The sequence below is a fragment of the Rhamphochromis longiceps genome, linkage group LG13 (genome assembly GCF_057381845.1).
Source record: "Rhamphochromis longiceps isolate RC_006_pf linkage group LG13, R_longiceps_female_GT1.1, whole genome shotgun sequence".
Taxonomy (NCBI): domain Eukaryota; kingdom Metazoa; phylum Chordata; class Actinopteri; order Cichliformes; family Cichlidae; genus Rhamphochromis; species Rhamphochromis longiceps.
Window position 1 is genome coordinate 38,159,460 of NC_140569.1, and position 15,208 is coordinate 38,174,667.

At 44.6% G+C, this 15,208-nt stretch overlaps 1 protein-coding gene and 1 pseudogene across 1 annotated transcript; one reads left to right on the forward strand and one right to left on the reverse strand.

Moving 5' to 3' along the window:
* Window positions 1-7,276: 7,276 nt before the first annotated feature.
* LOC146656441 (histone-lysine N-methyltransferase SETDB1-B-like) lies at window positions 7,277-8,771 on the reverse strand (annotated as a pseudogene).
* Window positions 8,772-10,530: 1,759 nt separating this feature from the next.
* Window positions 10,531-14,728, forward strand: LOC146656442 (uncharacterized). Its single transcript, XM_085427944.1, has 3 exons — window positions 10,531-10,646; window positions 11,756-11,857; window positions 14,453-14,728. Exons 1-3 carry the CDS (start codon window positions 10,601-10,603, stop codon window positions 14,536-14,538), a joined length of 234 nt encoding a protein of 77 aa, XP_085284070.1. The 5' UTR covers window positions 10,531-10,600; the 3' UTR covers window positions 14,539-14,728.
* Window positions 14,729-15,208: the final 480 nt, after the last annotated feature.

Here is a 15,208-nt window from a genome sequence, read left to right on the forward strand (position 1 = left end):
GGCGACTGAACGGAAGCAAGAGAGATAGAGGAAAGTAGAGGAGATGTGCGAGGGCTGAATGGAAACCTTCCCTTCCTGGACTCCTGCCTCTTTCACTCCCGGACCCTGGAACCCCGGCCCCTTTTCCCTTGACACCATTATGTGTATATATGAATTCCACTGTAGAGGAACACTGTAAATAAATGCACCTTTTGAAGACAATAGTGGTCTGCGCGTGAGTCCGATCTACGAAACCTGACAGAACGATCCAGCCACAACATGGACTCAGCAGATCAGAATACCATCGGTCAGGCACTGGCTGCCCAAGAAGCGGCGCTGACTCGCCACGAACAAATGTTACACCAGCTGCGAGGTGAGATCGCCGCACTAACTCAAGCTGTTTCCGGTTTGACTACGCCAGGGGGAGTACAGCCAGGGACCCCCCATCCGGCTCGCCCTGCCCCGCAGGAGACACTCGCGGCGGCTACGGCAGGTCCCTCATCGGCAGCCACCCCATCCCCTGACGGTCCCCTGCCTTCGCCTGAGCCCTTTTCGGGGGAGACAGAGAAGTGCCCTGGCTTTCTGGCCCAGTGTTCATTGATTTTCCGCGAACAGCGGCATTTTCATAACAATGACGGGGCAAAGATCGCTTTTTTGGTACAGATGCTTCGTGACCGGGCTTTGAAATGGGCCCAGGTCGTGTTAAACTCCAACCCGGAGATCTCTTTTGAGAGGTTTGTGATTAACTTTAAGACTGTGTTTAAGCAGGGCTCTGGAGTCGAGGCTGCGGCGCTCCGCCTCCTTAACTTTAAGCAAGGTAAGCGGAGTATGGCAGACTATTCAATCGACTTTTGGATTTTGGCAGAAGAAACCGGCTGGAGACCAGATGCGCTCAGGAGCACATTGTTAAATAACATCCGGGAAGATCTGAAAGATGAATTGATTATGCGGGACCTACCCACTGCTTTTGACGAATTGATGTCGTTATGTATTAAGGTGGATGAGCGGCTACGAGCTCGTTGGCAAGCACGGAACTCCAGTTCCCAGGAGGCCGCAGGGCTTCGGCCGATTACCGGTCCTCCCGGACATCAGGGGGCGCCGACGGAGAGGTACAGCCCATGCAAATCGGCAGCTCTCACCTAACTGCTGCAGAACGTCAGCGACGCATCACGGCCGGTGAGTGTCTGTATTGTGGTAATAAGGGACACATGATTGCCTCCTGTCCGTCGCGAGCAAAAGGCCGTGCCCGCCAGTGATGGTAGGAGTACTGGTCGGCGGTTTGAATCAGGATAAATCTCCTCCACGTTTAGCCCTGCCGGCTAAGCTTCTGGTCCACTCCAAGTGTCATTCACTTTCTGTGCTTATTGATTCTGGAGCAGAACAAAATTTCATTGACTCTGAACTAGCAAAACAACTCTGTGTAACTGTGGAGTCACTACCCCACGCCTTACGCGTCACGGCTTTATCAGGGCAGCGCCTCCCCGACATCACACACATCACTGAGCCGCTCACCCTCACACTGTCTGGCAATCATTTGGAGGAGATTAGCTTTTTTGTTTTTCACTCCACTCAGACGCCGTTAGTTCTCGGTCATCCCTGGCTCCAGCAACACAATCCCACGATTAATTGGCAGAAAGGAGGCATCACGGGCTGGGGAGAGGAGTGTCATATGACTTGCCTTAAGGCTGCCGTACCTCCTAACAAATCGGTCACTGGCCCAGAGCCACCGCGGTCTTCCGACTTAGCAGATGTGCCGTCTGTTTACCACGATTTCGCTGAGGTGTTTCGGAAGGACCGAGCCCAGTCGCTGCCACCCCATCGGCCCTATGACTGTGCCATAGACTTGCTGCCGGGAGCTCCTTTACCGACCAGCCGCCTCTATAGCCTCTCGCTGCCGGAACGGGAGGCTATGGAGAAATATATAACTGAATCCCTCGCTGCCGGCATCATCCGTGCCTCTTCCTCACCCGTCGCAGCAGGTTTCTTCTTTGTGGAAAAGAAGGATAAGACCCTCTGACCCTGTATTGACTTTCAGGGACTCAATAACATTACGGTCAAGAATAAATATCCACTGCCCCTGCTCACCTCCGCTTTCGAACTTCTCCAGGGAGCCGTCATATTCAGCAAGCTGGACTTGAGAAACGCTTACCACCTGGTTCGGATTCGGGATTGCGATGAATGGAAGACGGCGTTCAATACCCACCTCGGACATTTCGAGTATCTGGTAATGCCGTTCGGCCTCACTAACGCACCTGCAGTATTCCAGGCTCTGGTCAACGATGTTCTAAGGGACTTTATTAACCGATTTGTGTTTGTCTACCTAGACGACATTCTGATCTTCTCTTCCTCCCAGGCTGAACACGAGACCCAGGTCCGGCTGGTACTGCAACGCCTTCTGGAGAACCGGCTGTTCGTCAAAAGCGAGAAATGTGAGTTTCATGTGCCCTCGGTTGCCTTCCTAGGGTACATAATCGAGCGTGGAGATCTCCGACCCGACCCTGTGAAAGTCAAGGATTGTTGTGAACTGGCCCGAACCAAACAACCGTCGCCAGTTGCAACGCTTCCTTGGCTTCGCTAACTTCTACAGGAGATTCATACGGGACTTCAGTAGGATTGCCTTACCATTAACCCAGTTAACCTCTCCCAAGCTTGCTTTTCAGTGGAGTGACGCTGCCCAATCAGCCTTTCAGGAGCTCAAGAAACGGTTTGCTTCAGCGCCCATCCTGGTCCAACCTGACACCACTCTTCAGTTCGTGGTAGAGGTCGACGCATCCGACTCAGGGGTGGGGGCCGTCCTTTCCCAACAGAGGGAGGGTAAGATGCATCCTTGTGCCTATTTTTCCCGTCGTCTTACCCCTGCAGAACGTAACTACGACGTGGGCGATCGGGAGCTCTTGGCGATTAAGCTCGCCCTGGAAGAATGGCGGAATTGGCTGGAGGGCACCACTCAACCCTTCGTGGTCTGGACCGATCACAAAAACCTGGCCTACCTTCAAACGGCGAAACGTCTCAACGCTCGACAGGCCAGATGGGCCCTGTTTTTCACCCGTTTCCACTTTTCAATCACCTACAGACCCGGTTCCCGAAACGTCAAGCCGGACGCTCTCTCCTGTCAGTTCTCCGCTGCTGACGAAAGGGCGGATCCGGATTCTATTCTGCCGGCGACCTGTACTATCGGGGCCATCACCTGGGAGATCGAGGCGGCCGTCCGGGCGGCTCAGGTAGCCGAACCGGATCCGGGATGGGGGCCCGCCCACCGACTCTATGTTCCGCGCTCTGTCAGATCCCAGGTTCTGCAATGGGCTCACACGGCCCGGTTCTCATGCCACCCAGGGATACATCGCACCATCAAGTTTCTCCAGCGGTACTTCTGGTGGCCCTCACTCACCCAAGATACTCGGGAATACATCACTGCTTGTACGGTTTGTGCCCGAAACAAACCATCGAACCAACCCCCGGCGGGTCAGCTTCATCCATTATCCACTCCTTCCAGGCCATGGTCTCACATAGCACTGGACTTCATCACCGGGCTACCTCCATCAGCAGGTAACACTGTCGTTCTCACCATAATCGATCGTTTCTCTAAAGCGGCTCATTTCATTGCTCTGCCTAAGCTTCCCACAGCTTTAGAGACCGCACGCCTACTCGCCACTCACGTCTTCCGCCTGCATGGGATGCCGGAAGACATAGTGTCTGACAGAGGGCCTCAATTCACTTCTCGGGTCTGGAAAGAGTTCTGCAACTCCCTGGGCGCAAAGGTCAGTCTATCCTCGGGTTATCATCCTCAGAGCAACGGCCAGTCCGAGCGGGCCAACCAAGAACTGGAGACCGCCCTGCGCTGCGTCGCCTCCACCAATCAAACCATCTGGAGTGAGGAGTTGCCGTGGATCGAGTACGCCCATAACAGCTTGACTGCCTCTGCCACCGGCCGGTCTCCATTCGAAGCTTCCTTGGGATATCAGCCTCCTCTTTTTCCTGCTGTGGAAGGTGAGCACTCTGTACCCTCTGTCCAGGCTTATCTGCGCAGGTGCCGCAGAGTTTGGCGGGCAACTCAAGCGGCCCTACTACGCACGAAGGAGAACAACAAACGCATCGCAGACCGGCACCGGACTCCAGCACCCGAATACTCTGTCGGCCAGAAGGTATGGCTCTCTACCCGCTTTGTTCCGGTCAGGACTGAATCCAAGAAACTTACACCCACCTTCATTGGCCCTTTTGAAATCTCCGCCTTGGTCAACCCTGTCTCTGTGAAGTTAAAACTCCCTCGCAATATGAGGATCCATGATGTTTTCCATGTTTCACAACTCAAACCTGTCCGGTCCAGTCCTCTGTGCCCTCCTTCCAGGCCCCCTCCTCCCGCCCGGCTCGTGGATGGGTTGCCGGCTTACTCCATCACTCGCATAATGGACTCTCGGCGCCGGGGGCATGGCTGTCAGTACCTGGTTGACTGGGAGGGCTATGGCGTGGAGGAGCGCTCCTGGGTCCCTCGGGCGGCCGTTCTGGACGTGCCCATGCTCCGGAAGTTTCACCGCCTGCATCCGGACAAGCCTGGTGGGTCGCCGGGAGGCTCCCATTGAGGGGGGGGTACTGTCATGGTCTCCGCTCCTCGTCAGCTGACAGCCGTCAGGTGTTTTGTTTTTGTTTACCTTTCTCTCTCGCCCTCTTCCATTCTCTCTTTCTCCTGCTGGGGCGGAGCTCAGTATGGGCTCCTGCCCCTGGCCTACGCACCTGGAGGTGATCAGCACATCTGTCGCTGATCATGAGAAATTGGAACCCTTCTTAAGAGGGCGAGTCTGCTCTACTTGTCGCTGGATCGTTGAGCCATCAGCGTCAGTCGTCCTGTATTTTGTAAAGTCAGTTGGTGAGCCTGTCTGAACCAGGAAACTAATGGTTTTTTTCTGCCTGTGTATAGATTGCCTCTGGACCTGTTCTTTCCCTGTGCATGGCGACTGAACGGAAGCAAGAGAGATAGAGGAAAGGAGAGGAGATGTGCGAGGGCTGAATGGAAACCTTCCCTTCCTGGACTCCTGCCTCTTTCACTCCCGGACCCTGGAACCCCGGCCCCTTTTCCCTTGACACCATTATGTGTATATATGAATTCCACTGTAGAGGAACACTGTAAATAAATGCACCTTTTGAAGACACTAGTGGTCCGCGCGTGAGTCCGATCTACGAAACCTGACAGGTGCTCTCTGATGTATATGGGGGAAACGGGTTAGACTAATGTAGACAGGTTAAAATAACATATATACAGCATTGGGTAAGACAGATTGAATAACTCCCTTGGTCCGACATTTTCAAACACATCCACTGAATCTTATGGGCATCCTGGAACTACAACCCTGGGCAGCGTGGACGGAGGGACAGAGGAGGAGGCATAAGGACCTGTGAATCAAGAAATTGAACATCAGAACTCCTTGGGCTAAACTTTAGATGATATTAGTGTAATGTAGATTTGCTATCTCTCGCTTTTGATGTGAGAATAAAGTTATTTATACTGCAGGAGTGTTGATAGGAGTGTTTGAGTTACTTAGTTTATTTAGTTTCACTTTATGGAAGTCTCTGTGGGTCATCTTATGTAAATAGTCTTGTAGTGATCTGTTGAACTTGGTCTCATTTTCCCACAAAAAAAAAAATTAAAATTAAACTTACCTTGTATACTTACCTTGACCGTAATATTCCCTTCAATGAGAGGGATCTTGGTGTAGAAGGTGTGAGCTCCAATTGGAGTCTGATTTGCTTTTTTTTCTTCTTTGCCTGTGGGAAAATAGTTGTTTAAAACAAAAATTAGTTCATTGTAAATAACCTCTGGATCACTAATGAATACATTTGAAATAGAAAATACTATATCAGTGTATATATAAATATGTCTATTTCCTTAAAAATACAATGCAATAAAGCAAATAAAAAGACCCGCCAGAGGACCAGTGGAGAACAAAGGTTTAAGGTACAGGAGTACATGAGTGGAGAACTATGGACCTCTATATGCCAGTGGACCTGAATCACATTAATGAAATAACAAAAACTCAGATTCCTAATACCTAACCCTAACCCTAACCCCCTAACCCTAACCCTTTAGCGACCAGACTCAATCCCACATCCTAACCCTATAAAACTTAAAAACATGAATAAGAAAGTCACGAAAAAGACACAAAGAAAGATAAGACAAACAAAGAAGAAATGAGTGACACAAACAAGGAAAATCACGAAAAAACGGAAAGGATATAAAGGAAGGGGGTGCTATAAAAGAGAACATAAAGAACATAGGAGGGATGTCTTCAAAGCAGGGGGTGCCATATAAAGAAAAACAAAGATAATAAAATTAAAAAACGAAGAAAAAGACATGAAAGTCACGAAAAAACAAAGAAATAGAAAAAGTTAAAAGAAATGGGAAATTGAACAAAAAGGGAAGAGAGAGAAAAGCCCAGAGTGGCAAAGAAAGATAGAAAAGTTAAAGAAAATCAGAAGAAGAAATGAAAACTGAAAAAAAAGGGTAATTTTTTGAACAGGGGGCACCGACCCCAATCCCATTGATGGACCGTTCACCTCAGGTTCTGGAAGGAAGGACAAGGAAGTCACGAAAAGAAAAACAGAAAGAAAAGCAAGTAAGAATTTTTAAGAAATACAAGTTGGAAACCCAAGAGTGGGAGGAGCAAAGAAAGAGCATAAAAGCCAAGACACACAGACAAGACAGAAGTCAAAGAGAGACAAGACAACACACGTTGGGCAAGCCTGAAGAAGGCAAAGAAATACTGAAACATTCATCATGAACGGCCCAATGATGTAAAATGCGCATACACCCAAGATGGGTAATTTTTTGAAACAGGGCAGGGCTATCACCACCGGGCCCCAGCGATGGCCCGTGCGCACGCCAGGCTGCCGGCTTGCTGGCGACCTGTTTATTTACACAAACTTCTATTAGCTACAATTCATTGGTTCCTTGTTACGCTTTTTCGGACACCAAACTTGGCAGGCACAAGGCTGCTGCTACCAACAAGACTTACATAGAATTTTGGGGTGTATTTTTTTTTTTATTGGGTAATTTGTTTATGTTGGACAAACATTTGGAAATGCATTAATCCACCAACTACATATATATATATTTCTTCAAGTCTGTACATTAAAAGTAAATACAAAAAAAAAAAAAAGGAGAAATAAAACCTGTTTCAAGCTTAAAAATGAGTGTGAGTATGCTTGTACCATCACACTCATTTGTTACTGGCTGCTGGTTCTCCACAAAAAAAACAAAATACCCCCCCCCCCCCCCCCCCCCCAAAAAAAAAGGCATCTCGTCCGATTGTAAAATAGTTTCAATTTTTGCAGCTCATGCATCAGGGGACGTTCAGTCAGAGTCGCACTCAAGCTGTTCTCTGTGTTTCATCTCCAAAAACTTTGCCATGTGCGCCAGTCGTGATGAACCTCGGTTAATCCACTCCTTATGTTCACTCTCCTGAAAGATAACCTGCATTAAGCTGCAGTCAATAATCTGCACTTCACACTTTTGCAGGACTCCGTTCAATTCAGCATTAAGGGTCTGTCCAAGCCTGTACTGGGTTAACTGAGGGTACGGCCACTTATTCAGGTAATGTTCTATGAAGTCTTTGTGAGGGCCCTCTGGAATGTCATCTGCAATGTTTTCCAAAGGTTTCCAAACCAAATGAATTAAAGGTAACCCAAAATAGACCGGCGTGTGATCATCCAAAAAGATCAAGAACCTTAGGCGGTTCTTTCTGCTGCGGAGCTCGCCTACGACACCAGGCTGGAACCGGTACTTGTTATCTTGACACTGAATCACCACACGGGCACCAACATACAGCTGCTCCACCTTTGCTGTGGTGTCAAAAGCAACGTGGTGTCCAGATACTAGACTCTTCCCTTTTTCTTCAAAACTGACTTTGTATTTTAACCGTCCGTCTTCCCTTGTAACTATCTCGACTATTTTCCCCTGTTGCCACCTCATAGGTCTTCTCCTAGCCAGAACTACCATGTTCAATTTGAGTTCATCCTTCTGTGCCTCAGGTCGGGCAGTTATTATTTCCTTGGAGGAATGGCCAAACACTGATTATATTATAACAGGAGCCACATCTGCCGCATTGGTGCTGGTGCTCGGAGGTGAAGCAGGTGGTGGTGTTCTGTCGCTCTCACTGCATTTGTTAATTCTTGCAGGTTTCTTATATTCAGGAAGTCTAGTCAACACTACCACTGGCTTTTTAAATGGTCTGGGACAGTCCAAGCCGTTTTGGCATAGTTTCCTCTTTCTGGCAGTTTCATTTACACAGCAAACTGAGTCATTTGGAGACTCAAAAATATGTTTTTCATCCTCACATTCATAATCCAACAGGTTTTCTTCTGTCTTCAAGGACTCCTCACATTCATAATCCAACAGGTTTTCTTCTGTCTTCAAGGACTCCTGAAGTAACAATGTTTTTGTCTCCAACTGATCCACAGTCATAATCATAGCCATGGCCACTGTTGTTGTATCCCGAATATCCACCTCAAAAATCACAAAGGTCTGGTCCTTTTTGTGAGCAGAAGCAATTAAAAGCTAAAAATCGGTCGCTCGAGCTAGCTAACTTCCTTTAGCACTGACAGGCTACGTACAAAAGGAAACAAAGAAACATACCGTTAAACTTCCTTTCAGATTTTGCATCGCAAAAGTATTTAAATTACACAAAACAACTCGCACTACGATTCTTTTTTGCTACTTAGACGTGTACGAAAATAGGAACCATTCCAAAATTTGCTTTCATACTTTGTGGCAACTAGGCCCCAAAACAAGTAGGTTGCCCGCGAGAATGACGCAGAATTGGGGTGTATTTCTTTTGACTTTGCAATATTAATATTGAGGTGACTGCTATTGTGACTTGGCAGTAAATATATAAAGATGAATTTAATTGAATTAATTTAAACAGAACTTGTCCCAGTACAGAACCCTGCAGAACTCCACAATTAACTTTGATGGGTGAAAAGGGCTTCTCATTTACATGAACAAACTGACTTCTATTAGATATGATTTAAACCACTGAAGCACAGCACCTTTAATACCTGTGGCATGCTCTAATCCCTGCAATAGATTATGGTTGTAAACAGTATCCAACACTGTACTGAGGTCTAACAAAAGTAAGGTTTTCAACTGAATTATAACTGTCAAGTTAATTAGTTGATAGCATAGATATGAAAATTGCCTACAGTATTCTACATCTGAATGACAAACTAACTATGACTATAACAAACAGGCATGTTCATTATACCAGACAGAAAGGCCATTCATGACTACATGTTAATCATGCCCCTTTAAATCAAACCCAGCCTTTCATGCTTTTGGAGTAGTTTTGGAGTCACTCTTTCTTATCATGATTTTATTAAAAAATATATATACTGAATTTAATTGAATTGAAAGCCTTTATTGTCATTATACATGGTATAGCTGTCATGGCCCGTGGAAATGGGATGGACTCAAGTGCAGTTTCAAACCCGGAGGCCAGAGGTGTGGTGTAACGAAAAGAGACTTTATTACAATGCTCAGAGGCTAACAGAAATTGCAGACTAGAATTAATGAACATAAACTAGATGTCTGAGGCGAGAGAAAAATACTGTGACTATAACTAGATGGCAGGGATAATTGGGTGCAGGTACTGGGCAGGGGAAACTGTGGCGGGCCAGGGCACTGAAACAGAGGAGAGAGTAGTCAGGGGAATCCCACAGAGGGCTGCGAGTGAATCCAAGGAGAATACACTGAGCTGTCTTACAAGCTTGCAGGTGGGGGTTGCGTGGAGGGGGGAGGCAGGAGAGGTTCAGATGGGTGCTGCATGCAATGCAGGGAGGCAGGCAGAAGAGAACGGCAGTTCCAAAATGGGGAAGGATTACCGGCGGCTGCAAACTTGTATCCAGGAGAGCTTGGTAGGTGGGTTTCAGAGGCTGACGAGAAAACAGAGGAAATAAGATTAATACACACGATGAGTCACCAAGGAACAGACGTGAGGCCGAGAACTGACTAAAGTTGGCAGATAATCTGGCGAAGACCAGTTGAGTGCGCCGGTCATAAATACTGCTGGTACGATTGCCATCAGGTGGGAAACCACCCAGACCACGACAATAGCGAAATTGGAAACAGCTCTATAAAAGTGCACATGTGCTTTATAGCACATTATAAAAACTATACAATAATTTAACTATACACTTACTATAAATATAAATACACAGTACAGTGCTGACACAGAGACAGACAGGCAGAGAATTGATGATATTTCAGTGCAGATTACTTAATGCAAGTTTGAGTTGACTATGGTAATGGCTTTGGTGAAGAAGATATCCCTGGTCCAATTCAATTTAAAAAAAAAAAACCTCAGTCTGACAATCTGATGTTACATAAACTCGAGACTCAGCAAAAGCAGCCGACTCAGATGTACAGGTCTACCCTCTTTACCCTACTGGTTCATGATTAACTAATGGAACAAAGTTTAGACAAACAGTAATTTGAGCTCAGTACAGTTTGTCTTCTGATCAGTTATCTATCTGTTAACCTTTGTGTACATTTGTGGTTTTAGCAGAGGATAAAAGTCCAGCTTGAGTGTGCTCATCTCCATTTTTGCTGTTCGTTGCATTGACATAAAACCAAAACATGAAGGCTTATCTGCTCCTGCTTCTACTGATACCTCTCTGCTCAGGTAACTAAACTGAACGCTGAAAGTAGGACAATATTCTTAATCTCAAGTTGGTCGAAACAAATTACTAGCAATGTGCTAGTAATTTGTTGAAAATAATACTGAAAATAATCATCACCTCTGAGTCTGGATACTTGTTAGAGAACCTTTATTTATATCTTAATTGGTGTTTTAAGCCTTATATAATGTTTAGTCTAAATATGACTCACTTTGACATCATTGAACTAGCCTAATAATCATTCTGTTAGTCTCAAATTACAATATTTTAAAAGCTTTGACTGTTGTGCAGGTGCTATAAATTATTGTACATTCTGGGTAATATTTTACCCATATCTGTTCAGACAGACTTTTGCTCCACCAGCATGTGCGAAATCAAGAAAAAGCATTCTTAGTGTAAATGCCAAAAACGCAGTCAAACGTTGTCAAGAACATGCCAAATCCTAGCCGTTTAGAAATATTGGCCAATTAGAAGTCTAGAAGCCTGGGAGGGAACAAGTAAACAGGGTTTTATGCAACCTTCAGTACTTCTGAAAAGTTTTTGTGTTTTTCTGTAAGGACAGATAATTTTGTGTTACTTTAAACTGTCTTCATCATTTCAAATGTTAACATTTAAACATTATTTTAGCATATATAAATGTAATTTTAAAACAAATTACAATCATTCAAAACCGGAGAAGCCACGTCTGAAGTTCACTGTGACGCCTCTCTCTGTGTAAATGGAGAGTTGGTAACTGCATGTGTAAGTGTGTAAAAACTGCAGATAGTCAGATTAACAGCAACAGTATTTTGTCTCTCTCCAGCATTTTAGAAATTTATCTCATGTAAACAACACCGTGGCACACAGCGTGACGTCAAAACAGGTGCACACCTTTGACGTGACTAAATCTCTGTTTTCCTCATCCACAGGTAAACGTAAAAACGGAGTTTTTGAAAATCTCTACTCTGGCAGGAGCTTTAAAAAATCTCAGTTGTCAGTGATCAAAAACATCATTTACACGTGGACAAAAGATCCAAACGCATAGAAAAAGCTGCGTTTGAAAAGTTTTCGTGTATGTGTGGACGTAGCCTTAATGAAAACAATTAAACACAACCCTAACCTGCTTTTGTTGCAGCTGAGCAGTTTTACATCGAGTGTTATGGTCAGGACTTCCTGATGGTCAACAACCAGCTGCTGCAGTGCACCGGCAAAGTCCAACAAGCTTGTTACACCAGAGGTGAGTCCTCCAGGACAGGGGTGTGTTCAGCTGTGTCTCCTTGTTTTTCAATCCAACAAGTTGAGATTGGAATTTAATGTTAATTCCTAATATAAAAAACAGATACTGACAATTAAAAATCTAAATCCTTCCCCAGAAATTTGGATTTTTATGTTCATCGAAGTGAAGGTTTTCAGTCATCCAGGTTATCGTAGTCTAAGGAGCTTGGAAAGAAAAGCGTCTGGACTTATTAAACCATTTAAAGCCGGTCAGAGCGGGCACGCTCCGTTTTGTGTAACTACTTTTAAATCCCTGTAGAACCGGAACCGCGTAAGCTAGCGCAATATTTTTTTTTGCATATGAAACCGGAGGAGTTGTACTTACATCTTATGCCATCAGCTTGTCCTAGGTCATGGTTTCCTTCCACATATAGCTTTGCAAAAATTGCATAAAAAGCGCTTGCAGGAACAAAAATATAATATTCCAGAAACACGCTTTGCCGATCCGATCAGCTGTTCGTAACACTTCCCACATTGAATAAGACGTCAGCACAAACAATCGCATGTCCGCCATTTCCTGCCAAAAATCGTAAGTGACGTCATTTTTGCGGAAAATGTAGTTTTTTACTTGTAGGCCTTAAAAGCCTATACTGGTGTTTTTATAAGTCATGTTTGACTCTATACTTTTCTGTGTCGTTTCTGGGATGCTTAGAACTCGAATTGCACTGCTGGAAAAAGTTTGTTTTGATGCACATGCTGTTTTCTTTGCAAATTTGCATCATAGGATTGTTTTTCATTTTCCTGCAGTATATAAAAATTGCTGTATCTAAAAAATAAAACTATGAAGACACTCAAAATTAATTTCCTGTTGTTGTAAACTATTTTTTGCAACTTTTTTGTATTTAAAGTTTTGAAGGATAAGCCTCTTCAATTTCTCCAAGTAGAAATATATGTAAAAACAAAACAAAAACGATTTTCAATTTTTTTTGTAGTTTATTGCACTTTTTTGCAATTAATGTAGTTACTATGGACTTAATGCATACTTATTATTAGAATATGGGCTATAACAGTTGTATTGATGTATAGCAACTTGAAATGCTCCTAAAAAATGGCACTACAACATGTAAAAATATAATATAAGCTCTGTGGGACTTGGTTCTATGGTAGGTCTTAAAGGGTTAAGTGGCTTGAAGACATTTCACCTCTCATCCAAGAAGCTTCTTCAGTTCTAAGGGTCAAATGGTGGAGAGTCCCAGATTTAAACCCAGTGGGAGTTTCCCCCCAAAGAGGGACAAAAAGGACCCCCTGATGATCCTCTACCTAATCACATGAGCCAAGGTGTGAAAACGGGTGTGGGTCACAATCAACCAGGGTTTCGGGTGAGCTCATTGTGAAACCTGGCCCCACCCTGTCATGTGACAAGACTCAGCAGTCCATCTGCATCCAAAGGACAAAGGTCACTCTTTCAAGGATGCCAATGTTCACATTTTGAACAGAGAGGACAGATGGTTTGAAAGAGGAGTGAAAGAAGCCATTTATGTCCACTGTTGTCATGAGTCGCTGTGTGACAGGCAGGAGTTGGACCCAAAGTGCAGGTACTCAGGCATGAGGTTTAAACACAAAGAACTCAGCTTTATTTGCTGGCAGGGTAAAGTCATAAAAAAAGCAAACTAAACTAAACTGGAAACTCATAAACTAAACTCACAGTGAGACACAGGGAGATCCACATAGCATGAGGGACGACATGACACTGACTCAGAGAAACACAGGGTTTAAATACACTGGGAAGTAACGAGGGCAATGAGACACAGAAGAAGAGCACAGCTGGGGGAAATCAGAACTGACGAGACAAGGAAGCATAAACTGAGCACACTGAGATAAGACAGAGACCTTCAAAGTAAAACAGGAAACACATAACACAGACTGAACAAAAGACACAGACTCACATGCAGGTACTACAACAGAGGGAACAGAGACGTGGGACCAGGGCAGACACAGACACTGACTGGACACGGGGATTTAGCGGACAGGGGAGACAGCAACTAAGGATTACACAGAGACAAACCATAAGACATAACTCTAACAAAGAAACCAAAGCATAGAAATGATAAATAATATATAAACTCAAAACCCTGGGTCAACGACCCAGGCATCCTAACAACTGTGAGCGACCATCTTTGAACAGAGGCGGTGGCTTACGACACCAACTGTCTGCCATCTACAATCCAGTTTTGAGATCCTTCCCAGACGCCTTAACGCCCACTCACACCCTGGGCCATCTGACCTCAGGAAATCACATCACAAGTGATTTGTGAATCACAAGTTCTCAAAAACTCAGTGTCAGACATGGAGACATGACTGACTGGGGAGACAGAGGGAACATGAAGGGTGACAAGTCATGAAATGTGGAGCAAAAGGGAAAGTAACAGAAATTTAAAGCCTAGGAACTAAGAATATAAACAGAGCAGAAAACAATAAAGAGAACCAAAACCATGAAGAACAACAAATCCAAGAATATTACCTAAAGTTTAATTACACCCACACCCAGTATATGACAATACTAAGTCAGTTAATAAGTCTGTTGTAGTGAATGCACTGGTATGTTTCCTGTCTGCAGATAATGGAGATAAAGGGTGCACGCGGCTGGAGTTCTGCTCTCGACCTGGCTGGACCTGCTGTCACACCAACCGCTGCAATGCCTGATCCAATCACAGACCAGGAAACTGACATCATCACACCACACGATGTGAAACAAAGCTGTCCAGCAGAGTTCAAATAAAACAGTGTGCCATATATCTGAGCTCAGTGTTTAAAAATCAATATTTAGTTTTCTGACTTGTAACATCCCTGAAATAAAATCTGTGAAATCATGTCTCAGTGGAATTATATTCAGAAGTGAATTAAAAGCCATTTGCTATAATAGTACTAATAATCAGAGTAGAACAAAGATATCCCCTCCTTATCTGCTCACTTCCACATCACTCATCCAGTGACTCATTAAACTACCTTGGCAGCACAGCAGTGGGAGTCGTATTCTCAACATCAAAATTAGAAGAAAAAAACATTACATTAAAAAACCTACATTAAAAATTGCTGTTAAATAATTTTCCAAATTATTGTGGCTATGATTGTGTAAAATCATGTTTATCTATGAAAGGGCAAAAAAAATAATATACAAAAAGGACAGGCCACATATACTGTAAAATCGAATTAGTTCCCAAAACTCAAAAAAACGATGCAAAGTCGGTGCCTCAAAAAAACTTAGTAAAGCTTACTTAAGATGTCTATGTTAGGACAACGTATTCATTGCAAGTATGCACTACTAAGGATAACTTGACTTTTATGACTGTGCAATACTAATTGTTTACCCACT